Source organism: Astatotilapia calliptera, chromosome 7 (assembly GCF_964374335.1).
Source record: "Astatotilapia calliptera chromosome 7, fAstCal68.1, whole genome shotgun sequence".
NCBI lineage: Eukaryota > Metazoa > Chordata > Actinopteri > Cichliformes > Cichlidae > Astatotilapia > Astatotilapia calliptera.
Genome location: NC_137428.1, coordinates 41,669,506 through 41,695,146, shown reverse-complemented (window position 1 = coordinate 41,695,146; position 25,641 = coordinate 41,669,506). Strand labels below are relative to the sequence as shown.

The 25,641-nt window shown below is 47.7% G+C and overlaps 1 protein-coding gene and 2 long non-coding RNA genes across 4 annotated transcripts; all 3 read left to right on the top strand.

The window, feature by feature from the left end:
* The first annotated feature begins 55 nt into the window (after positions 1-55).
* On the top strand, positions 56-6,782 carry actr1b (actin related protein 1B). 2 transcript variants are annotated; one of them, XM_026174974.2, is made up of 11 exons: positions 56-103; positions 2,212-2,276; positions 2,365-2,440; positions 3,133-3,258; positions 3,372-3,496; positions 4,745-4,961; positions 5,033-5,125; positions 5,207-5,381; positions 5,455-5,516; positions 5,818-5,858; positions 5,949-6,782. In XM_026174974.2, the coding sequence occupies exons 1-11, from the start codon at positions 71-73 to the stop codon at positions 6,049-6,051; spliced, it is 1,116 nt and encodes a 371-aa protein (XP_026030759.1). In that variant the 5' UTR covers positions 56-70; the 3' UTR covers positions 6,052-6,782. The 2 variants fall into 2 exon arrangements, with proteins under 2 accessions (XP_026030759.1, XP_026030758.1); XM_026174973.2 differs by lacking the exon at positions 56-103 and adding an exon at positions 386-600.
* Positions 6,783-17,002: 10,220 nt separating this feature from the next.
* LOC145429726 (uncharacterized) lies at positions 17,003-17,489 on the top strand. The gene is made up of 2 exons (XR_013910009.1): positions 17,003-17,093; positions 17,414-17,489. It is a non-coding gene; the product is annotated as an uncharacterized LOC145429726 (long non-coding RNA).
* Positions 17,490-23,682: 6,193 nt separating this feature from the next.
* On the top strand, positions 23,683-24,169 carry LOC113018806 (uncharacterized). Its single transcript, XR_003271859.2, has 2 exons — positions 23,683-23,773; positions 24,094-24,169. It is a non-coding gene; the product is annotated as an uncharacterized LOC113018806 (long non-coding RNA).
* Positions 24,170-25,641: the final 1,472 nt, after the last annotated feature.

Genomic DNA, 25,641 nt, shown 5'->3' with positions numbered 1-25,641 from the left:
AACGTATTTAAAGCTGCATTTGTCGACTTTTAGTGCAACTACTGGACTTTTTTTTTTTATTACGAGCAACATGAAGTGTTTATCTTTTATGTTGTCACTTTCGGTGAATATATTGTCATCCTTTTTACCGACTAATAAAATGTAAATGTAGATTAAATAAAATAATTTTTAGCTGATATTATCGTTAGAAAACACTGCTAAAAACCTCTGTGTAGTAAAGCGCTTTAATTGCATTATTTGTTAAATGTGATAGTTAACTGTGATCTGCCAGCAGACCAGCAGAAACGCTGCCACTCGTTGACAGCGTATAGACATGCTGATTGGCTCTCCGTGATGCCAGTCAGGATCTCTGGAGCTTGATTGGCTGTCTGCACCGTGAGCCCGCCTCGGTGCTGTGGTTGTTGTGGACGGGGCGGCAGCAGCGGCAGAGGACCGTCGACAGGCGTAGAGCGGAGCTGCTAACCGGCGCTGATTTTTACATGATTAAAACACTAAACGGGCACGAAGACTCACGCGGATCGATAGAAACACACCTGAAGCGCACGTGCGGTCATGGAGTCCTATGACATTTTAGCTAACCAACCGGTGGTGATTGATAATGTAAGTATGATGATGTCATTCATCCACACCCAGCCCGAGGCCGCGGGCTAACCGTTAGCCTGCCGCTATTGTGTCGGAGCTAATAGGTCGGTGCTCACCTTTCCTGGAGGTGCAGCGGGGTTCCTCTTTCCTCTATGTTCCCTCTATGACGCTGCCAGCTCGCCTCCTCTGGCCGGCTCACTTCTGCAGCTGTTAGCCGCTAGCCGGATCCGCTGCTAGCTCCGGGCAGCAGCAGGTTAGTGGAGCCGGATCCGGGGCGTGTTAGCTGTCCGTAGTGCTGTAGCGGCATCAGCTCACTCCTCCACCCGGCTCTGCTGCTAAATAACCAGCAGACAGGTTGCGGGAGTCACCCCGAAGCCCCACATGTAGTACAGCAGACGGCTGCTAGCATGTTAGCATGGCCGTGACACTGTCAATAACCGAGAGGAGCTTCATCATCACATAGAGCTAACCTTAATTCCGTCAATGAAAGTTAAAACCTGACTATATTTTTTTTATTTCTCAGTGACGTGCCCTGTGACGTGCAGCTCTCAGCTGGAGCTGTGTCTGATTTAAACGTAATGAATCCAGTGTATGTTCCACTCATGCCTCTTCACCCGCTCAGGCCATCAGTCTGAGCAAAGATGTTTCAGCTCCTGTCTCTTTAAGCCTATTGTTTTCTCATTGGATGATCTCAAGAAGCCAGCTGAGGCGCTCTGAGCGTTGTCTACAAAGACTGCCTGACCTGTGAGCAGGAGTCTCAGTTTAGTGTGTTTCAGGTTCAGAGACTGAAGGTTTCTCATCTTGGGCTGATTCTGTGAATTTAGGGAGGACCCCCTCCTGGGGTCATGAAAGGAGGAGCCTCACAGACCTGCAGGTTGTACAAAGAGAGCAAGTTTACAGTCACTTACTCAGACTCACTCGAAATTGGCATATTTTGTCTACAAGAAGCGGAAAGGTGGCAACCAGGAAGGCAATGCTTTGGCAGCTGTTGTATTTCAAACCAAAACCAAAGGTGGGGTGCCTAAACTCCACCGGGTGTGAGATTAATGGTGGGACGAGCTCCACCCCAAGGCTTCCACCTGCAGGGATTATTTGCGATCTAAAAGTTAAAATAAGGTTTCATGTGCATGTGTGGGTGTGAGAGTGCGCTGATGAAGAGTTCAGAAACACAAATCAATAGGTCAAAGATCAAGCCTCAAACAGTAATCACAGTGAAGCTGATAGTTGGTGCGTCTAATGAACAGTTTTCAGTTCAGTTTATTTCAGCGTTGGTACGTTTCACAGATTTTACTTGGTTGTCTTTACTCAGGTTTTACTTCACTGAGAAGGTTTTGGTATCGAGCTTTAGACCGCTGAGCTTCTCTGAGTTCTTTGTGAGACATGGTTTCAGATCTTTGGGATAATTAAGCTGCCGTTGTCGGGGTTTGGCGTCTGGCACTCCTTCCTGTTCGCTCACTCACAGCAGGAACTGAAGCTTTGTGCAGCAGAAACAACTTTTTTTTACTCGGAGGACAAAGTGTCTGTTGAAGCAGAGGAGCTGGGACTGCTTCCAGCCTCGGGCGGCATCTCATGACCTCTCAGCTTCTTTAACCCTGTGATGCTCAAACGTCATCTTTCTTTTCCTTGCAGGGGTCGGGGGTCATCAAGGCCGGCTTTGCGGGAGACCAGATCCCCAAGTACTGCTTCCCCAACTAGTAAGTTAACGGAGACTCCATGATCTCTGTTGCTGTTTAACCAAGCCTGCAGCTCACTCTCTCAGTGCTCTGTGTGTTTCATGTGCAGCGTCGGGCGTCCGAAGCATGTGCGCGTGATGGCGGGAGCCCTGGAGGGAGACCTCTTCATCGGGCCCAAGGCCGAGGTACCGCTGCTCCTCCTCACTGCCGATTAAACTACATCCCTGCTGACACTCACTGCCCTCTTATGATGCTGTTATTATTATTATTATCATTATCATCATCATCATCATTGTAATTATTATTATCATAATTATCATTTTTATTATCATTATTGTTGATGTTGTTGTTATTGTGTGGAGCTTCGATGGGCCACACCTTCATCACAAACGCTCCTTTAAAGTCGACTCTTTATTGTTCCTGCTGAGGTCGGTGCAGAGGCAATCAAACCTGAGCTTGCAGACCTTGGTGAGGCAGTGTCATCTTTACCGAAAGGCGTTTAATGTGTGAGAGCACGTAAATGTCATGTATTTAGTAACCTTATGATGGCGATTGAAGGTGATGAAGGATGTGATGCTTGAGCTGCTCATCTCTAGCAGCTTCAGGAGGTCCAGCAGCTCTGCTCTCACTAGAGGAGGAACAGGAAGTTATTGCCCTGCAGGATCAATAAAGTTTCTTGTTTTGAATACAGGGTTTGTTTGTTTTTTTTTGGTTGTGTGTTTATTTTTTGTTTGTTTTTTTTGTTTTGTTTTTTCCAGATAATTGTCACATGACCTTCTCACAGCATCTGCAGCTCTCTTTTTTCCATCAGATCAAAGCATGTGACTGTATCACATTTTCAGGGAATAATAAACTCTCCCCCTCCTCCTCCCGTCAGGAGCACAGGGGCCTGCTGTCGGTGCGGTACCCGATGGAGCATGGCATCGTGACCGACTGGAATGACATGGAGCGGATCTGGCAGTACGTTTACTCCAAGGAGCAGCTGCAGACATTCTCCGAGGAGGTGAGCTCCTCTCCGGCTCTCTCACTTCCACACACGAGCTTGTCGCGACACCGCTAACCCTGTGTTTTTTTTTTTTTGTTTTTGTTTTTTTGTTTTTTTTTAACCTTTCCCAGCATCCTGTGCTGCTCACAGAGGCTCCTCTGAACCCGAGCAAGAACAGGGAGAAGGCGGCTGAAGTGTTCTTCGAGACTTTCAACGTGCCGGCACTCTTCATCTCCATGCAGGCCGTGCTCAGTCTGTAAGAACTCACTTCCTGTTTGTGTCCTCCTGTTGCTGACTCAGCATTGAGCTGAGGGCTGCGTGAACCTCAGCCTCATGTTTGCTCAAGAAACAGTTAAAGGTGTTAAACACACATGAGGGCTCACTGAAGACTCTCTGCAGTTGCATGGCTCCCACACAAGGTGGCAGTATAGGCCCTAAATTACCCTGAGTCACTGCAAGCTCTCTCTCACTCAAACACACACACACACACACACACACACACACAGGGTTCTGTTCTGATTGTAGGTGTGTGTTCCTCATTTAAGGGGAGGACCCTGACCGCCATCTGTGACGGCTCACTGAGTCTTTGTGTGCTTTGAACCAATCAGATGTGACTTTGGGTCACATTATGATCTGAGCCCCTCTGTGATGGAAGGCCTTCACACACTGAGCAAGTAAAATCAGCATGAGTGTTTCTGTTCTTAAAGCAGCTGTCGAACTTCACAGAATGAATGTGTGACACTCAGAAGCTTGGAACATGCTCGATGTTTCAGAGTTTTGACCAAACGGATCGCTGCATTTGGCAACAAGTACGCTTGTAGCTCAAAGTGTACACTGGTACTGAATCTATGCTACATCAAAACCGTAAATAATCCATTTTGACGTTACAACTAGCTGCTGCTGCCTCCTCAGGTGTTGTCTCAACTCTGCCAAGGAGCTCAAACTGCCCACTGTCATGAAACATGGCCAAAGCTTCGACCCTGGATCACAACAGGAAATCCTCCTGCTGCTGCCTGCATATAAACCAGAATCTGGTTCTTCCCTTTCTTGTTCAGAAATGCCAGTACCAGCTCATCATTGCTACATGTCCACTCCGTTTTTTTTTTGTTTGTTTGTTTGATTTTTTTCACGGTGCGCATTGTGAGATCAAATTTTCATCAAATTTTCGTCAAAAATGTTCAGATCTGAAAAACGTGCCAACCCCGGAACAGAGTCTGTGCAGGATGCAGACGGTCGATTATTAAACACGTGAAGCCTGAATTTAACATGTTGCTGGGCTGAGAAACGTCCTGATGTTAACATGACTGGATCTGATGGGGTTTTGATGGTTATCCTGTTGTGTCTGTGTGTTGATGACATTTTAATTGTCTCTCTAAGTTAGAGAAAAGTGCGTGTGATGCATGTTGCGTCGTCTGCGCGTCTGTTCACCAGACAGAATCAGAGCAGGCTAGAAGGCGTTTGCTGAGTCTCTATCATAACCGTGATGGCCTCTGTTTTCCTACAGGTACGCCACAGGCCGCACCACCGGCGTAGTGCTGGACTCGGGCGACGGCGTGACCCACGTGGTGCCCATATACGAAGGCTTCGCCATCCCACACTCTATCATGCGTGTGGACATCGCTGGGAGAGATGTGTCGCGGTACCTGCGACTGCTGCTGCGTAAGGAAGGATACAACTTCAACACGTCGGCCGAGTTTGAGGTCGTTCGCACCATTAAAGAGGTGAGGCGGTGGCGGTGCTGAAATGTGAGTCAGGTGTTATGAGCGTTTCTAATATTCTCATGTCCCTGCAGAGAGCCTGCTACCTCTCCCTGAACCCTCAGAAGGACGAGACCTTAGAGACCGAGAAGGCTCAGTACGTCCTCCCTGACGGAAGCACTTTAAATGTAAGTCCTGTTCCTACTGATTGGTCGTTCCTGTGTAGCGTTCCTCCCCATTCCCCTGACATGTGATCTCGCCGTTTTCAGATCGGCCCCGCCAGGTTCCGCGCCCCGGAGCTGCTGTTCAGACCCGACCTGATCGGAGACGAGAGCTCAGGCATCCACGAAGTCCTGGCCTACGCCATCCAGAAGTCCGACATGGACCTGCGGCGCACGCTCTTCTCCACCATCGTACTGTGTGGCGGCTCCACGCTCATCAAAGGTCAGTGCATGCACTGCAGTCCGTAAAACTTCCTGTTCGCAGCGGCGAGTAACACGGTACTGTCCTCACTCAGGCTTCGGCGAACGGTTACTGACTGAAGTGAAGAAACTCGCACCCAAAGACGTAAAGATCAAGGTAAGCTCTGACTGGGACACACCCACAGTAACCTCTGACCTCCTTCTCCTGCTCACTGAAGTACTCGCAGCACAGGGGCATCCCGAGCCTGTTTCTCATGAAAATGCTCGGGAGGAGGAGGAGAGCAGAGATGAATACATTTAAAAGAAATATATTTATGTATTCACAAAGAAAATAAAATGCTTTGTAAACCGTGAAGAAGTCTTGGAGAGGAGGACTCGGTGAGGAGATGTCATTTAGGAGGTGTGAGTGAGGAGGTCTCAGCAGGAGGTGTCAGTGACCTCTGGTTTCTCTTTGGCAGATCTCGGCCCCCCAGGAGAGGCTGTACTCCACGTGGATTGGGTAAGTCTTTGATTCACTCGTGTGTCACTGTGTGTCTTTGTGGCTATCCCCTCTGATTGGTCCTTCCTCTGACCTCACTTCTTGATGCAGTGGCTCCATCTTAGCGTCGTTGGACACCTTTAAGAAGATGTGGGTGTCGAAGCGGGAATATGAAGAAGACAGAGCACGTGCCATCCACAGGAAGACCTTCTAGGCCAATAGCCCCTCAGAACTGTCCTCATTGCTCCCCCCCCACCATCAAACGCTAGAGGCTCCCTGACATCAGTGGGTCCCTCCTCCCCCTCCTCCTACCTACATCCACCTGCTTCTAACCCACCGTTGACCTCCTGCTCCTCAACCTGCACACACACACCTTTATGTGTGCTCGTCTCCATATTTACCTCCTCTGACCCCCTCCCCTCCATGTTCTTCCTGCTGTCAGGTGGTGGTGACAGCACGCTCTGAACGTGACACGCACACCCACACACGCACCCACACACACATGCACACACACTCGCACACAAACACACACTTGCATGTGCACACACAGACGTGTGCGCACACACACACAGGGCTGTGGGGCGTGCTGGAGGTTGCGGGTGGAGCTGTGGATGCTCTGAGCTCCACACTGAAGCCTGTGAGGCATGATGACATCATAAACCTGAATGTTTTGTTTGCTGATGTTCAGATTTGATTTCATGTCTGTTTGTAGCTTCTCTGACATGAAGCTCTGTGCTATTAAACTGTATTATAGATCTGATCTGCACATGTATTCTGTCAGCACGGTTCATTTATCGTCGCCGCTCATGATCTTCTTTACCAATGAAATGTTTTTTAGGTGAACATGGCATCACGAGTTTGTGTGGAGGAAAATGTTCAGCAATGTCTTTATGTCGGCTTTTTGTCCGAGCTGACAGATTAAAACAAAATTTGGGAAAAGCTTCACTCAGTTTTCTTTTTCTTTGCTTTAGAATTTATTTTATCATGAAATATTTAATTACAAAGTCGTCATCATGGTAATTTATTATAAATTAATTTTTCATGAAATATTTCATCATAAAATTATCGTAAATTAATTTACCTCCAAGTAATCTATTAATTCATCAAATTCATTATCATAGTCATTTGTCTATGTGTAATCTATGATAACACAATCACAAAGGGTTTAATCATAAATTAAATCAAAAAATAAAGTCATTATAGTAATTAAAGTAAATTAAAGTAAGCCACGATCAGGTCTTCATTAAGTGATTTATTACAAAGTAATTCATCATGAATAATTATTAATAATAATAAATAAATGTAAAAGATTTTAAATCAAAGTAGTTCATCATAAAGTATGTTGATCGGTTTTTATTACCGCTAATCATTTTAAAGCTCAGTTTTTAAAACCTTACGATGTAACTACAGCTCAGTCCATGCAGCAGTATATTAACCCTTTAAGACCTACCATAGAACCAAGTCCGCCAGAGCTTATATTATATTTTTACATGCTGTAGTGCAATTTTGGGAGTATTTCAAGTTGCTATATATCAATACAACCATTATAGCCCAATTTTTAATAATATGTATGCATTAAGTGCATAGTAATTAAATAAATTGCAACAAAGTGCAATAAACTACAAAAAGTTTGGAAACCACTTTTGTTTTTTTAACATATATTTCTAGTTGAAGGAATTTAAGAGGCTTATCCCGCAAAACTGTAAATACAAAAAAGTTGCATAAAATAGTTTCCCACCACAGGAAATTTATTTTGAATGTCTTCATAGTTTCATAGTTTCATTTTTGAAATACACCAATTTTTATATACTGCAGGAAAAACGAAAATAAATATTATAATGCAGATTTGCAAAAAAACAGCATATGCATCAAATAAACAATTTCCAACAGTGCAATTTGAGTTCTAAGTATCCCAGAAACTATTCAGAAAAGCATAAAGTCAAACATAACTTTTAAAAATACCAGTATAGGCTCATAAGGTAAAAAACTACATTTCCGCGAAAATGACGTCACTTCCGGTTTCATATGCAAAAAAAATTATTGCGCTAGCTTACATGGTTCCGGTTCTACAGGGATTTAAAAATAGTTATGCAAAACGGAGCGTCCCCGCTTCGACCGGTTTTAAAGGGTTAATGACTAACCTCGTATTGTGGATGGATTATCTCAGTTGTTCTCCTGACTGAAGTTTAGTCCGTTTACAGCATCCTGCCATGCTATTGCATTTGTCCCTAACCATCGTGAATCCTCTTGTTAACTTTTATCAAGTGGAAAAAAGCTAGCGTTCATCCTCCGACTTCACTGTGTTTATGTTATGCTAACATAGGTGTGTCGCTAGCGATCATGTAGCACATCATTATATACCAGCTAGCCCAACTTTAGTAACCCTAAGAACGTCACTGCTGTTTAGTTTCCTGTCTTCATTTATGTTGGAAGTGATAGCAGAGCTGTACGTTTTAATTTTTTTGAAATCCCTCAGCCAGAACATGCTATATTATTTAATCTGGAGACTTCCCACGTACCACTAGAGGGAGCCCAAGTACCACCAGTGGTACACGTACCCCAGTTTGCGAACCACTGCTTTTCAGAAAGCTAATTTCCGGTGCTTGTATCTGCAATCTTGTTCTTTCTGTCACTACCCAAAGCTTGTGACTATAGATGAGGGTAGTGACGTAGGCCAATCGGTAAATTAAGAATTTCGCTTTCACGCATGGCTCTCTTCACCACAACGGACCGGTACAACATCCGCAATACTGCAGCCGGAGCACCAATGCATCAATCCCGCCCCCTTCTCCACTTACTCGTGCACAAGACCCCCGAGATACTCCTCTATTTGGGGCAGAACTCGTCCCTGACCCAGAGAGGGACGCACCCAAGGCGTGCGTTGAGGTGAGCCAGACTATGTCTATCCTGTATCTCTCAACTTCAAACACTAACTCAGGCTACCGGAGAGGTGACATTCCATTGGTTGTCTCGGTAACTGGGGATTGGTCCGCAGGGTCTCCACCCATGGCTGCTGCCCAGCCCACCTTGCACCCAACTCCTACGACGCCTCCTTCAGGTGATGGGCCTACAGGAAGGTGGACCCATGTCCCTTTTTTGAGCTGTGCCCAGCTAGGCTCAATGGATTAAGGCCCAGCCACCAGACTATCGTCCTCGGGCACCTTCCCTGGCCCTGGCTTCAGGGCGGGGTGAATGGTTCCCTTGGTCTTCTGTTCATGGGGTTTTTTGAATTGCTCTTTGTCTGGTCCCTCTCCCAGGACCAATTTGCAATGGGAGACCTTACCAGGGCACAAAAAGCCCCTGACAACATAGCCCCTGGGACTCCAGGGACACACAAACCCATTCACCATGATAAGGTACCGATTGATAATCCATCATAAAGTCTTAATTCTTTTTTCATAAAGTATTTCATCTTAAAGTAACTTTGACTGTACCCATGCACAGCCAGCTGGTCATGTCATGTTATACAGTGATACAGTCAGTGTTGGGAAGGTTACTTTTAAAATGTATTCCATTACAGATTACAGAATACATCAGAGGTGGGACCAAGTCATTGTTTTGCAAGTCTCAAGTAAGTCTCAAGTCTTTATCCTCAAGTCAAGTCTCAAGTAATGTCAGGCAAGTCAGAGTCGAGTCTCAAGTCACTGGTGTAAAAGTCCGAGTAAAGTCACAAGTCTGAAATTTTGAATTTCAAGTCCTTTCGAGTCTTTAAAAAAAAAAAAACGAAAAAAGCATGTTGCAGTTATGCTAAATGTAAATATTAGACTGTGGTGGACCACTAGAGGGCTCCACTCACACCCAGTGTAGAGGAAGTGTGTTCCTGTGTTTTGTGGCGCGATATGCGCAGTTGATGTTGGAGACGAATAAAGAAGGAGTGAGAACTGAGAGCTGTGTCGTTGATGCTTATCTCCACATTGGTGACCCCTGACTCGAGCATGCAACGGGCCGTAGATAACGCACACTCCGCTATGGATGCATCAGCGGCCGCCGGACCTCCGCCTCCTGTTGCAGCTATGTTCGCTGTGGCGCTGAAACTGCCGGACTTTTGGCTCCATGACCCCCCGTCATGGTTCGTACACGTGGAGGCTCAGTTCGCCCTTCGCGGCATCTCGGCTGACGACACGAAGTATCACCATGTGGTGGCCTCGCTCGACCCGCTGGCCACCCGTCGCGCGATGGCGCTCCTCCGGGACCCACCCGCCCAAGGGAAATACGCCGCCCTCAAAGAGCTGCTTCTTCGGCGCTATGCCCTCTCCGACGCCGAACGAGCCGAAAAGCTCCTCAACCTGTCAGGCTTGGGTGGCGGTACCGCGCTTGAGCTCATGGAGAACATGCTATCGTTGCTCGGGCCGGATGACGGTGGTTTCCTCTTCGTGCACCTCTTCCTTCGCCAACTACCGGCCGCCGTGAGAGCTGTCCTCGCGAACTCTCCGCTTCTGCCTGCGAAGGATTATCGCTCCCTGGCTGAAGAAGCGGATCGCATTCTCCTGGCTAGCCGCACTTTCGACGTTCACGCCCTGGCTACGGACACGCCGGCGGCACCTTCCACGCCTCCACCTGCCTCCCCCGGAGCATCCGCCCCCTTGCTGACGGCAGGGATTGCTACACGCCGGCACCGCGGAAAGAGCATCTGTTTCTACCATCAGCGTTTTGGCGACAGAGCGCGTCGCTGCCTGCCGCCTTGCGCTTTCACGGCCCAGGGAAACGGACCCGCCAGCGCGCCGTAGCAGCCGCGACCGCTGGCAATACAGAAAGGCTGCTCTTCATAGAGGACTCGCGCTCCGGGAGACGTTTTCTCCCAGAAGAGCCTCCTTCCCCCTACCGCTGCCGACGGACTAGCAGCGAACTGTGGGCCGCAGCTCATTGCAGCTAACGGCTCTCCCATCAAAACGTTTGGGGAAAGGTTGGTGACTGTTTGTTTTCATGGCCGGGATTTCCAGTGGAACTTTGTTGTTGCTGCTAGATCTGTACCTATTTTGGGTGCTGATTTCCTGTGTGCTCATGGACTACTTGTCGATGTCGCTAACAGACGTTTAATTGATGCTCTCTCGTTTTCTTCGCTACCCTGTTTTACTCGGGCCACCGAGCCCCTGATTCGGGCTAATGTAGTGACCTCCGGGGATGCTTTTCAGCGTTTGCTTTTAGAGTTTCCATCGCTGTCTGTCCCTAATTTCTCTAGCACGGTAACGAAGCATGGGGTTGAGCATTATATTCCCACGGTCGGGCCCCCGGTGTTCGCGCGCGCGCGCTGCCTCGACCCCGCGAAATTGTCCGTCGCTCGGGAAGAGTTTGCAGCCATGGAGCGCCTTGGCATTGTACAGCGTTCGAACAGTGCATGGGCCTCTCCGCTTCACATGGTGCCCAAATCGGACGGTCGGTGGCGGCCATGCGGAGATTTCCGCCGTTTAAATAATGCCACGGAGAATGACCGTTACCCCATCCCCCCCATTCAGGATTTTTCTGCCAATCTCGCTGGAACGTCGATTTTTTCTAAAATTGACTTGGTGCGGGGGTATCACCAGGTTCCCGTGCGCCCCGAAGACGTTCCTAAAACCGCTGTCATTACCCCCTTCGGCTTGTTCGAGTTTTTGCGCATGCCGTTTGGCCTGAAAGGTGCCGCCCAGACCTTTCAGCGGCTGATGGACTCAGTTTTGCGTGGGCTGCCGTTCGTTTTTGTTTATCTGGATGATATATTGGTGGCCAGCTGCTCAGCGAGCCAGCACGAGTCCCATCTGCGCCAGGTTTTCCAGCGTTTGGAAGCGCACGGCCTGATCATCAACCCTTCCAAGTGCCAGTCTGGGTTGCCTGTTCTGGATTTCCTCGGGCACCGCATTTCTGCTGAAGGTGTGGTTCCGTTGCCCAACAGAGTCCAGGCCGTTTCGGCTTTCCCGCGTCCCACGTCGGTTAAAGCGTTGCAGGAGTTCTTGGGGATGATAAATTTTTACAACCGCTTTCTCCCCAGAGCTGCCCACCTGCTACAGCCACTCTATGCTGCCTTAAAAGGTAAAACAGCCAAAGATCCGGTTGACTGGCTGCCTGAACGCGTCCGTGCGTTTTCCGCAGCCAAGTCTGCGCTGGCTGACGCCGCCCTGCTGGCCCACCCGCTTCCGTCGGCGGAGATCGCGTTGACCACCGACGCCTCGGACGTGGCAGTGGGCGGAGTGTTGGAACAGCGGGTTTCAGGTCTCTGGCAACCGCTCGCCTTTTTCAGTCGTACGCTCCGGGATGCTGAACGCAAGTACAGTGTTTTTGACAGGGAGTTGCTGGCCCTGCACCTCGCAACACGGCATTTTCGTTTTTTCCTCGAGGGTCGCAACTTTGCTGCGTACGTTGACCACAAACCTTTGACGTTTGCGATGTCCAAGGTCTCTGACCCATGGAGCGCACGCCAGCAGCGCCAGTTGGCGGCCATTTCTGAGTTTACCACAGACATTCAGCATGTGGCTGGTAAGTCCAATCACGTCGCTGACTGTCTCTCACGTGTGTTGGTTTCTCCAGTGTATGTCGGCATCGACTACGCTGCCATGGCCGCCGAGCAACGTGCTGACCCGGACGTCCTTGCCCTTCAGTCAACAAAAACGGGCCTCGTGCTGGAGGACACCCCGGTGTGGGACGGCGGTCCGCGCCTTCTTTGCGACGTTTCCACCGGCCGCCCCCGCCCGGTGGTTCCCCTTTCGTGGCGTCGTCGTGTTTTTGACTCGGTGCATGCCCTCTCTCATCCCGGCGTCCGGGCCTCGGTCAAGCTGGTCAGCGCTAGGTTTGTTTGGCCGGGCCTTCGCAAGACGGTGAAAGAATGGGCGGCGGCTTGTATCCCATGCCAACGCTCGAAAATCCACCGGCACACACAGGCACCCCTCGAGCCTTTCCGTGTCCCGGGTAGGCGTTTCGATCACGTTCATGTGGACCTGGTTGGTCCCTTGCCGCAGTCACAGGGTTTTACGCACCTTTTGACTGTGGTGGACCGCACAACCAGGTGGCCGGAGGCGGTACCCCTGGCGTCCACGACAGCGGCGACGGTGGCCAGGGCATTTTTGTCAACGTGGGTTTCACGTTTCGGCCCCCCTGCTGACATTACCTCGGACAGGGGCCCCCAGTTTGTTTCCGAGCTTTGGTCTGCTATGGCTGACGGCCTGGGAGTCAAGGTCCACCGCACCACAGCATACCACCCGCAAGCTAATGGGATGTGCGAACGGTTTCACCGGTCACTTAAGGCCGCGCTCCGTGCTTCCTTGACAAGTGGCGACTGGGTCGAACGTCTTCCGTGGGTTTTGCTGGGTTTGCGTAGCGCGGTTAAAGAAGACCTCGGGGTTTCCCCGGCTGAACTGGTCCTCGGCCAGCCTCTCCGGGTCCCCGGGGAATTCTTACCTGAGAGCCCTCCCCCATGTTTCGATACCTCTTTGTTGCCTTTTCGCCCCCCAAGAAACTCATTTCCTGTTCCTGGTCCTGTGCACCACTGCCTGCCTGACACCTTTGTTCCGAGTTCATTGGACTCTGCTCGTTTCGTTTTCGTCAGGCACGATGCCCATAGGACTCCGCTGCGTCCACCATATGACGGGCCATTCAGGGTTCTTAAACCAGGCAACAAACATTTCGTTTTGGACTTTGGCGGTCGGCAGGAAGTTGTCTCTGTTGACAGACTTAAGCCTGCACATGTTATGCAAGAGGATCAGGTGGTCCCGGCCCAGGCCCCTCGCCGCGGCCGCCCACCTGCCACCGGGCTGATGGATTCTGTTTTTTCCCCCAGGAGCGACCCGAAATCAACGGAGTCCGAGTCGTCTTCAGCTTTTTCTGACCGCCAGTGCCAGCCTCGCTCCCGGGCTGGGTTGCCCTCTGTCAGTTCCCCAGTTCCCCACCCCCCCAGTTCAGCCGCTCCGGCCGTTTGCTTAAGCCCCGGGTCCTGGACTAGTTCTGCTGGGTGTTCGGGGGGGGGGGGGGGCATGTGTGGTGGACCACTAGAGGGCTCCACTCACACCCAGTGTAGAGGAAGTGTGTTCCTGTGTTTTGTGGCGCGATATGCGCAGTTGATGTTGGAGACGAATAAAGAAGGAGTGAGAACTGAGAGCTGTGTCGTTGATGCTTACCTCCACAAGACCATGTAATTTTTAAATCTGTGTTTTTCTCAACACATGACAAAATAGTGAACTTAGAAAATATACACAAATTGTGAAATTGCACCTCTTTAAAATGCAGCTCAATTAAACCTAGCTCCAAGAATAATTTTCACCGACAGTTCTGAGATAAGCTGCATGTTATTCTTGGATGCGGTTGTAGGACCGGCTTTAAAATCGCATGACAAAAATATCATACATATTAAAAAAAACTGCATCACCAACGTAGCCTGGACAACATTTGCTAGTTAGATGAAGTCAGCTATCTCATCGTAGCATATTTATATGCATATTTATAATCATACGGTTCTTGGAGTGAGTGCATACACTCATGAAGTTTAGTAACTTCAGGTCACTGCAACAAGCCCAGGTACAGTTTACCGACGGATGGGTGCAGGACCTTGAAACGCACCGTGTAGAACAAAAGACCATCGTACATATCATAAGTTTACCAGTCTCACAAATTGTCTTCATAAATACACATTCGTTAACCGTTTATTAATAGGACCTTTGAGCTCAATGGTAATTAATTAGTAGTGGAAATAATTTCTGGTTCGCATTACAGAAATGTAGCAGTGACAATAATACTGTATGCTGTAATCGTACTGGGCAATTAGTGATACAAAACAACTGTTTTACCCTGTGAATAAAAGTATATGTTTTTGTCAATGTACCATAATAACAGAAGCGAAACGCAATATTGTGTCAGGACAATTCACTATTTATGCACAATAAACAAAGGAGCATAGCGCGACAATTTCTGTTCAGCGCCAGACTTGCTTGTAACCTATATCACCAATTATGTTATGAAAATGACGCATTAACTACTACAGAAGACTTGCCTTCGTGTAAATGCTTGGAGCAGACTAACCTGTGAGCTGGAGTGTTCTGGGACGTTATATTTGGTCTTTGAATGGCTGCAATCCAGGCCATCCGTCGCGTCTTTGTTACTTCGGAAACATGGCTCGAACAATTTCTCTTCAGCGATGTAATCCGATAACAACCGATCTCTTTACCCGTCGGCTTCCCGTGGCTGTCATGTGACCGGCTATTGCAATTAATAATACAACAGCTTCTTGACATTTTTGTGTTTCTTTTTATCGCTGTGTGACTGATTTTAATTGAAAGCCTGCGTGCGCTAGTACCTCTTGCCACGAGTTCCCAGAATCCTTTGCGGTTTAACCCCTGAATGACGTCACATTTTCAATCTCTATATAATATGCATGTTAAATTTTATATTTGGGGTGAAATATCAAGTCTTTTCAAGTAAACCGGTTCAAGTCCAATTCAAGTCCCAAGTCATTGGTGTAAAAGTCCAAGTCAAGTCACAAGTCTTAGAACATTTTTTCAAGTCAAGTCTAAAGTCATAAAATTAATGACTCGAGTCTGACTCGAGTCCAAGTCATGTGACTCCAGTGCACACCTCTGGAATACATGCCCCAAAATGTATTCTGTAACGTATTCCGTTACGTTACTCAATGAGAGTAACGTATTCTGAATACTTTCGATTACTTAATATATTATCATGCTGTTTACAACGAATGTACTATTGCTGTGATTTATTACTGTTACTGAAAGTCCGCGGCTCCGAACCGTAGTAAAGGGACCTCTGGCTAATACCGTGGGTTCCGTGTTGGGCTCGTAGCCGAAAAATAGCTTTACTTTGCTGTGTGGGTCAACTTTGCTTGCGAGAGACAGAGAGAGGCGTTGAAAGGTTCCAACGGAACTTATTGTTTTTGTAGGAAAACATGAACACGGTGTACAGTCGAGTCTTAATAGCTTACTTACAGCTGGGCTCGTCAGGCACTCTTCTTGGCTGCAGTGGTTATTATTATATTTACATGTTTCCAGCTCCCGTTTCTGCTCGATGACATTTCGTACTTTTCCTTTTTCTCCCTCTCTTGCTCACAGACACATAACAAGTATGGCAGTGCATTCTCCCTGCAGCACGGACTACACTGCCCATGATGCTACATTCTTTAGAGCTATGCTTGTAGCATTCTGCCTATTAGCTTAGCACAACAACAACAAAAAGGCGCTCTCTCACCCAGGAAACACGCAGAGAGCAAGCGTCACCCTGTAACCATGGCAACCGTAACGCTGCCGCCTGGAACAACAGAACATAGCTGTCAAACAAAACCCAAACAGTCCTGACCTGTGACAATATGAAACAGGGAAGTACCGCCGTGTAATCCATTTATTTCAACAAAGTAACTGTATTCTAAATACCATCTTTTTAAACAGTAACTGCACCGGAATACAGTTACTCATATCTTGTATTTTAAATACGTAACGGCGGTACATGTATTCCGTTACTCCCCAACACTGGATACAGTCGACCATCAGAGTGAAGTGAATCACGATTGTGATGTTTACAGAACTTTTATTTTGAAAGGTCGAATGTAAGGCGGAAGGAAGGGATTAAAAAAAGGGAAACAACGAAAAACGGTAGATTAATAAGTTAACGCTGCAGACTGTGTTGCCGCTGCAAGCCTGAGAATTAAAGAATGGAACTGAGAAATACTGAAGGTGTCATCATTAATGTTTGAGGCATGCAAACATTACATTGGCGACGAGGATGGGATGATAGTGCAAAGATCAAGATGAAGGTGATCGCAGATGCAACTCGTCGCGCCAGACCACACACACTAAGTCTGGGTGACACAGTGCTGCATCGCCAACCCAAGCACAACAAATTATCCACACCATACAATGCAAAACCCTACAAAGTGACTAAGGTTAAGGGTTCTGAAATTACAGCTACAAGGGATGGACACTCAATTGTCAGGAATGCCTCATTCTTCAAGAAAATCAGACATGGACTTGAAGATGCCCCACCTGGACGGCATGTCGACCCCGCCTTAACAGACAAGCCCAGATACCCAGTCAGATCAAACAGGCGCGCACCTATGCATCTGTCTGATTACATCAGATCTAAGACTTGAATATCTGAGTGACCAGTTAAAGGTTATTGTAGAAAACCCCTGTGATTTGTGTATATAGACTGTTCCACGGACCCCCTCTAACCACTGCTAAGATGGTACATTCCTCCCATCCCTTGTTTGTGTTTGCGCTGGTCCACCTTGATAGCGCTGGTGGAGCTGGGCTGTTGTACTGAACATGTGTAGTGCGTGTGCGTGAATGATAAGTAAGTGCCTTGTATTTGTTTGTTCTATGGTTGTAACTTATCATATACTTAGCTATGTACATTGGGTGATGCTTAGTAGAGTTTTCCAGCTGTTCGTGTAGCCACGAGACACTGTATATTCACGCTGATTTGACCAAAATGGCGCTACCCTTGTGAACTGAGCTGCCCAAAGTAAAGATGGAGTCTATCCCTGTGCAGCAGCCCATTTGTGTCCACCAGGGGGTGGTGTTTAGTCATTTCTGTTCAACCCTTTCTGTATTATTTAGACCAGTTTGGTTGACTTTAATTGTTTGCTAATTGTAATTTCTGTTATTTTACAGAACCACACACACATATACATATACTCACACGAATTCACTTCTGGAGATGTTTGGATTAAAAGAACCCTAATTATCATTGCTGTGGACCCTCTCTTTCATCATATAAGTCACCTGTGCCTTCTGACCGAGGATAGGAAAATCCTGCTGTAATTTGCCAGTCTATTAAGCACACACATGTCCAGTTCAAGTGGTCCTTCGAGCCGGATTAATTACAGCATTTCCTAACATGGCGGCATCCCAATATGATGAAGAACAACAAGGTGCCCGGCAAAGGAGACCACATAGGGCTCCAAGATATCTGGATGACTTCATCTGGACCTATCCCCCACAGCCGACTAACCCAGTTCCACCGAACACTAACGCAGCTACTCCAATACACCAAATCGCTGGCATCGATGGCTCACCAGAGATGGAGAGAATAAGGAGGATGGAGCAGTGTGTTACCCAGGTACAGGAGCAGATGAGGGAGATACAGAGCGCTATACAAGTGTCTTTGAACTTTGGCCAAAGAACCCCCCAAGTACAGTTACAAACCCAGGTCCGGAGCCATAGTATGCCTTTACTAACTGTGGATAATAATCCTACACAAGCTCCTCCTATGGGCGGACTAGAAAACATCCCCCCCATATCTCCAGTAATACCTGGCCCTCAGTTTCATACTGTACAGCAGACCTCCCCTTCCACAGCTCATCATGTTGATAACCCTCAAATATTACAGTCAACAGCTCCTACTCTCCCTGTCAACCGACCTATTCCTCAGTCCCCTCTATACGTCCACTCTTCCATGCCATCAGCTGCTCAGCCAACACCAGTGGTACCCCGGTCTGCATCTACAGCAACAGAACAGCCACATCCTCCCTGGTATCAGCAAAGAGACCTGAATTGGCAGTCATCAACCCCACAGTGGTCTGTGCCACACAGTGCTGCTCAGTTTAGTATCCCTGGCACTATGCAGTACCCTGTCACGCTGCCGCCTGGCATGCCCTCTCCAGGTTATCCGCCTTGGACTTCAGGCCCACCTCTCAGTCAGCCATACGTTACACCAGTGCTGCCACCTGCTGTTAGCTCACAGTATACCTATCGGCATCCTGCTCCAGCTGCACCTGTCAGTTCACAGCATGATGTAATTCAGAGCAGCCCACAACACTCCTCATCTCTGCTTTCCTCTCAGAGACCGAACTTGATGGAGATGGCTATTTCCTCTTCTTATGGCATCCCAAAACCCAACCTGATCCGCTTCACCACAGGAAAAGAGAGTGATTTCCTGCTACTGAAGAAAGGTCTGGATGGAGTTTTGGGACCACACCCACACCTGTCTGAGGATTACAAATTCCAAGTACTTCTGGATCATCTAAAGTTTCCTCCTGCGTTTCAGCTTGCAAAGAGGTATGTGCATGACACTATGCCCTTCAGTAAAGCAATGCAGGCTCTACAGCAGCGCTATGGACAACCACGCCAATTAGTCCAAGGTGAAATTAACAACATTTTGAGAGCTCCCACAGTGAAAGCTGGAGATGCACAAGGGTTTGAAGACTTTGCTCTATCAGTTAGTAGTTTGGTGGGACTACTAAACTCCATGGAAGGAGCTGCTAAGAGCGAACTAGAGTGTGGTTCCCATGTGGACAGGCTTTTGAGTAAACTCCCTTTCTCCTATCAAGACAGTTTTGCTGAATATTGTCTTGCAAAGGGCATCTTGCGGAGTGACTCAGCTAACACCTATACTCTCCCTGACTTTGCACAGTGGTTGGAGAGGAAGTCACAGGCCATACAGATATCACGAAGGGCTACAGAAAGCTACATATCTGATAAACCCCGCTCAGATCGTAGAGACAAGTCATCACGACCATTAAAGACATCCTCATCAGTCTACTATGGCACTGACAAGCCTACAACACCGACGGCTAATACCACTTCAGCCACTACTGACAGTAAAGAACCTATGAAAGGGAAGAAAGGAGAGAAATTTAAGCCCTACTGCCCCTTCTGTAGCAGTACAGAACATTACTTGAGTTCCTGTTCTGACTTCAGTAAGCTGAGTACTACACAGATTATTACATGGATTAATGACAATAAGAGATGCTGGAGATGTGGTCGAAGTCACCAGCCTGACAGTTGCAATCTGAAGAAACCTTGTGCCACCTGTGGAGAACAACACCTGCAGATCCTTCATGAAGCTGCCTCTCGCCCAAACAAGAGTATCCTGACATTGAGTACAGCCTCCAGCATGGTGTATTTGGACCAAGTCACTCATTCAGGCAGAGTCATGCTTAAAGTGGTCCCAGTTACCCTCCACAACAATGGGCGATCTCTGTCCACCTATGCCATTCTTGACGATGGATCAGAGCGGACTATTGTTTTATCTGCAGCGGTTCATTACCTGCAATTAAATATCACTGAGGAGTCCCTCAAACTACGAACCATCAGGCAGGAGGTGTCACAGTTACAAGGCGCATCGGTTTCTTTTGAACTGAGTGCACCCAGCTCTCCCCAAATCAAACATCACATCAGACGTGTTTTCACTGCTAAAGAACTTAATCTGGCAAAACAATCCTGCCCAGTGGACATACTCCGTCAGAGATATCCACATCTGGCCGACGTTCCCATCAAAGCATTTAAGGATGTGCAGCCTATGCTTCTTATAGGCTCAGATAATGTCCAGCTCATCACCCCTCTGTCACCTGTCAAAGTCGGTCCACTAGGCAGCCCTGTTGCTGTCAACACTAACCTCGGTTGGGCCATCCAGGGACCAGCTACCTTTCTACATCTACCTACTGAAGCTTCATGTCTGCACACATCCCTGTTACCATCTCCCTCTCAAGCGCTAAGACAGAATGTTGAGAAGCTGTGGCAGTTAGATGTGCTCCCCTTTCGATCAGAGAAAGAGGTAACTCGCTCTAAACAAGACAAAGAGGCACTGGAGTTACTGCAGAAAACCACAGAACGTGTACAGGTGGATGGAGTAGCTCGTTATGCTACTCCTCTGCTCCGCCGCAGAGACTCCACTAAACTACGAACTGACCATGACGCAGTGATGGCTCTCCTTCGGTCCACAGAGAAGCGCCTGATTAAAGATCCTGATCTAGCGGCTGTGTACAATGCAGAAATACACAAACTGGAACAAGCAGGTTATGTAAGAAAACTCACTCCTGAAGAGGCAAACCTCACAGATGAATCCTGGTTCATTCCCCATCATATTGTGCATCATAACAATAAGCCTAGGATAGTTTTCAACTGTTCCTTCCAATATAGGCAAGACTGTCTTAACGATCAGCTGCTACCAGGTCCAACTCTCGGTCCATCCTTAATAGGTGTCCTGTTGAGATTTAGGGAGCACCCTGTTGCTGTGAGTGGGGACATACGAGGTATGTTCCATCAGGTGCGGCTTCTTCCGCATGACCGGCCCCTGCTGAGATTCGTGTGGAGAGATATGGAAAGAGATCGGAGCCCTGACATTTATGAGTGGTGTGTCCTGCCCTTTGGAACCACATGCAGCCCCTGTTGTGCCACGTATGCCCTTCAGCGCCATGTGCAGGATCATAAAGATGGCAATGAACAAGTACTAGACTCAGTGCTGCGCTCATTTTATGTCGATAACTGTTTGCAATCTCTGCCCTTTGCTTTGCAGGCACGACCACTTGTCGATAACATCAGAGAGTTGCTATCTACTGGTGGTTTCGAAATCCGACAGTGGGCAAGTAACTACCCAGAGGCCATTGCTCATCTCCCCTCTGAAGCAAAGTCCCCTACCTGCGAGCTGTGGTTGACTGAACACCAACCAGATCCCCAAGAACCAACCTTAGGCTTGGCATGGCACTGCTCCACAGACCAGATTGCCTACAGATGTCGGCCAGTGGTTCCTCAGGAGTCAACCATGAGAAATATCTACAGCATCCTCGCCTCTCAATACGACCCACTGGGCTTCATCATCCCCTTCACGACCCGGGCAAAGGTTATTGTTCAACGTCTGTGGCAGAATGACAGGAACTGGGATGATCCCATCGAGGGCGAGTTACTCCAGCGGTGGCAAGAGTGGGTGAGTGAGTTACAGTATCTACAAGAAATCTGTCTGCCTAGATGCTACATAGCCCCAGCAACCCAAGAGGGAACTTTCCAGCTGCATGTATTCTGTGATGCGTCAGAGAGTGCTTACGGAGCAGTGGCATATTTGAGATTTAAATCGGCAGAACATGAGGTCCACACTGCCTTTATCATGGCCAGATCACGTGTAGCTCCCCGCAAGAAACTGTCAATTCCCCGTTTAGAGCTGTGTGCTGTACTGGCTGGGGCACAACTGTCTAGACTCCTCCTCAGTGAGCTTACTCTGCCCATTAGTGAGACTACTTTATGGACCGATTCTACCACTGTGTTGAACTGGATCCAGTCCGAATCCTGTCACTATAAAGTGTTTGTAGGTACTCGTATTGCCGAAATACAGGAACTGACTGAGGCCGCCAGCTGGAGGTATGTCCCCTCGGCTTTGAACCCAGCAGATGACATCACCCGGGGAAAACCATTACGTGAGCTGTCAAAACCTAGCCAGTGGATGGATGGGCCCCCCTTCCTGAGACAAGCATCTGAGCAGTGGCCAGCACGACCTACTGTGAGTACAGACACTGAAGATAATACTGAGTTAAAGAAATCAGCTTTCTGTGCCTGTGTCACTACAGATTTGGCACAGTCTGATCCTGCATACAACACCTGGGCTGATTTGGTGCAGGCCTCCCACCTGTCTTCTCACGGGGCGGCTGGCCTCCCTATGTCAGCAGCACAACGACTAGAGACAGAAGTTCAAATTCTCAAACAGGCGCAACAAGAAAGCTTCCCTGTTGAAGTACACACCCTTAAATCTGGGAAAGAGGTGTACAAAGACAGCAGACTGAGCAACCTTTCTCCCGAATATGACAGTCAGCTTGGCCTCATACGAGTAGGTGGACGCCTCCGGCGAGCAGAGCAGATGGATGTTGACACTCTGCATCCTATCGTGTTGTCACCAGACCATCCTACTACTCAGCTCATCATCAAAGACTATGATACACGTCTCCTGCATCCTGGCCCAGAACGTGTCTTTGCCGAATTGAGACGCAGGTATTGGATTTTAAGAGGCAGACAGGCCATAAGGAAGCATCAGTATCGCTGTTTGGAGTGTAAGAAGTGGAGAGCCAAGCCTGTTTCACCGAAGATGTCTGATCTCCCTGCTACCCGCTTGCGATTAAATCAGCCGCCATTCTGGTCCACAGGAATTGACTGTTTTGGCCCTTTCACTATAAAGATAGGCAGGAGACAAGAAAAACGGTGGGGCATTATATTTAAATGCCTTACGACCCGCTGCATTCACCTCGACCTTCTCACTGGTATGGACACTGACTCCTTTCTCATGGCTCTGCGCAGATTTATTGCTCGAAGAGGAAAACCCTTTGAAATACTGAGTGATCAGGGCACCAATTTCAGAGGAGGAGACAGAGAGCTGCAGGAGGCATTCAAAGTGATGGAGCCACGACTGCAGGAGAAGCTCAGTGAACAGAGCATCACTTTCCACTTCAACCCTCCGCATGCTCCACATTTTGGGGGAGCCTGGGAACGGGAGATCCGTTCAGTCAAATCTGCACTTCAAGTTGCCCTCAAAGGTCAAGCGGTGCCAGAGGATTTGTTGCTTACTGTTCTTATTGAAGTAGAGGGCATACTTAATTCCAAGCCACTGGGATACGTTTCCTCGGATATTGCAGATGTTGACCCGATCACGCCAAATATGTTGCTCATGGGGCGGCGCGATGCTTCCCTTCCCCAGGCAGTATATGGCACCAGAGAAGAACTTGGAAGGCGAAAATGGCGTCACAGCCAAGTCATAGCGGACCGGTTCTGGACTCAGTTCATTCAGCGCTACCTGCCTGGACTGCAGCCTCGCCAGAAGTGGAACCAGACTACTCCACCTTTGAAAGTGGGACAGACTGTCATGGTGGCGGACTATCAGCTCCCACGGGCTTCCTGGCCCGTAGGACAGGTAACACAGGTGTTTCCCAGCCCGGATGGACAGGTGCGAGTAGCTGAAGTCGCTATTGGGGAACATAAATACCAACGGCCTGTGTCAAAACTTATCATTTTACCTGAACTGTCAGCTGAACGTCCTTAGTTATACTCACATGGGTTTTTGATGTTTACTAATGTGCTATACACATTAGGGGGCGGCTGTAGAAAACCCCTGTGATTTGTGTATATAGACTGTTCCACGGACCCCCTCTAACCACTGCTAAGATGGTACATTCCTCCCATCCCTTGTTTGTGTTTGCGCTGGTCCACCTTGATAGCGCTGGTGGAGCTGGGCTGTTGTACTGAACATGTGTAGTGCGTGTGCGTGAATGATAAGTAAGTGCCTTGTATTTGTTTGTTCTATGGTTGTAACTTATCATATACTTAGCTATGTACATTGGGTGATGCTTAGTAGAGTTTTCCAGCTGTTCGTGTAGCCACGAGACACTGTATATTCACGCTGATTTGACCAAAATGGCGCTACCCTTGTGAACTGAGCTGCCCAAAGTAAAGATGGAGTCTATCCCTGTGCAGCAGCCCATTTGTGTCCACCAGGGGGTGGTGTTTAGTCATTTCTGTTCAACCCTTTCTGTATTATTTAGACCAGTTTGGTTGACTTTAATTGTTTGCTAATTGTAATTTCTGTTATTTTACAGAACCACACACACATATACATATACTCACACGAATTCACTTCTGGAGATGTTTGGATTAAAAGAACCCTAATTATCATTGCTGTGGACCCTCTCTTTCATCATATAAGTCACCTGTGCCTTCTGACCGAGGATAGGAAAATCCTGCTGTAATTTGCCAGTCTATTAAGCACACACATGTCCAGTTCAGTTATGCTGCGTGTAACATGTTTGTTGTTCCTGAATCTAACACTGTAACCAGTATTATAGTGTTGAATGTTGATAGTGTTTAGTCAGAGATCTGTGCAAATACAGTGCTGTTTAAGTGATGTTTAGGTGTGGAGAAACTCAAGTAATAAGAACGTTCAGTAATTTTATTAGGTGTCGTAGTCATAGGTTCAGATTAATAATTCACCTCACTGAGCACCTAAGTTTGTTAAAGAAAAAAAAAAGGAGGTGATTGTGATGTTTACAGAACTTTTATTTTGAAAGGTCGAATATAAGGAGGAAGGAAGGGATAAAAAAAAGTGAAACAACGAAAAACGGTAGATTAACAAGTTAGCGCTGCAGACTGTGTTGCCGCTGCAAGCCTGAGAATGAAAGAATGGAACTGAGAAATACTGAAGGTGTCATCATTAATGTTTGAGGCATGCAAACATTACAACGATGTCAGCAGCTGATGACCTTCTCTGTTCCCCTCAGGGAATGAAAATCAAACATTCAGTTTTTTCTTAAGGTCTGAAAGGATGAAGGGTCATCTCAGGAACTGGTACTTACTTACAATGTTTGAATTTAGCCTGACTCTGTTAAGTTGTAATTCCAAATGTCCATCTTGGAACTTTCTGACCTGTGCATTAAAAATACATTATGCATTGCATATGCATTTAAAATAAAGCCAGAGGAGTACACAAGAGAAGACAGGAATACAGAGAAGTATACAGGTGAACAGAGGAGAACACAGGAGTACACAGGAGAACTGAGGTGTGCATGGGGTACAGAGGAGAACTTAGGAGTACAGAGGTCCTGCCCCTCGTTTATCTGTTGCCTGTGCACTGTCAGGGTGTAACGGTGCAAACATATGCAAACTTCTTCGCCATACTCCCCCCTCAATGCTTCAACGTTGGCATTGTTGTCCAGGTCAAAGGTCACTTTTCACTTTCATATCAGGGTTTGGTCAATGTGCAGGGAAGGTATTGAGACTTTTACCCTGAATTTCATGTTTTCTTTAAATAAAACATGTCTGTTAGAGTTGAGTAAACAACCCCTGACTCACTTAAAGGACCCACCTCAGGGTTGGTCCTTAAGATGAGCCACAGAAATTTGTCCATGAATGGAAAACTCTAGATTTGATTTTGGCCGGTTTGGGGAAAGGCTGTCACTGCTCCACAGACCCGTTCTCTCCTGGAAGGTCCTGTGTAGTTGGGATCAGTGCTTTAAGTGGCCCAAAAGAGGTGCCGGTACTCTATTTTTTTTCCGCCTCCCCTGAGGTAACAACAACTATTGAATGGGTTTATATACAACAGTCAACAGACAACCTTATACAAAATAATAAATCATTTTATTAGTTTGTGG

What these genes read in the sequence shown, in the direction of transcription:
- actr1b (XM_026174973.2), top strand. Translation starts at nt 553, where the DNA reads ATGGAGTCCTATGACATTTTAGCTAACCAACCGGTGGTGATTGATAAT. An exon ending in AACCGGTGGTGATTGATAAT is followed by an intron (nt 601 to 2,211) that starts GTAAGTATGATG and finishes TTTTCCTTGCAG; the next exon opens with GGGTCGGGGGTCATCAAGGC. An exon ending in TCATCGGGCCCAAGGCCGAG is followed by an intron (nt 2,441 to 3,132) that starts GTACCGCTGCTC and finishes TCCTCCCGTCAG; the next exon opens with GAGCACAGGGGCCTGCTGTC.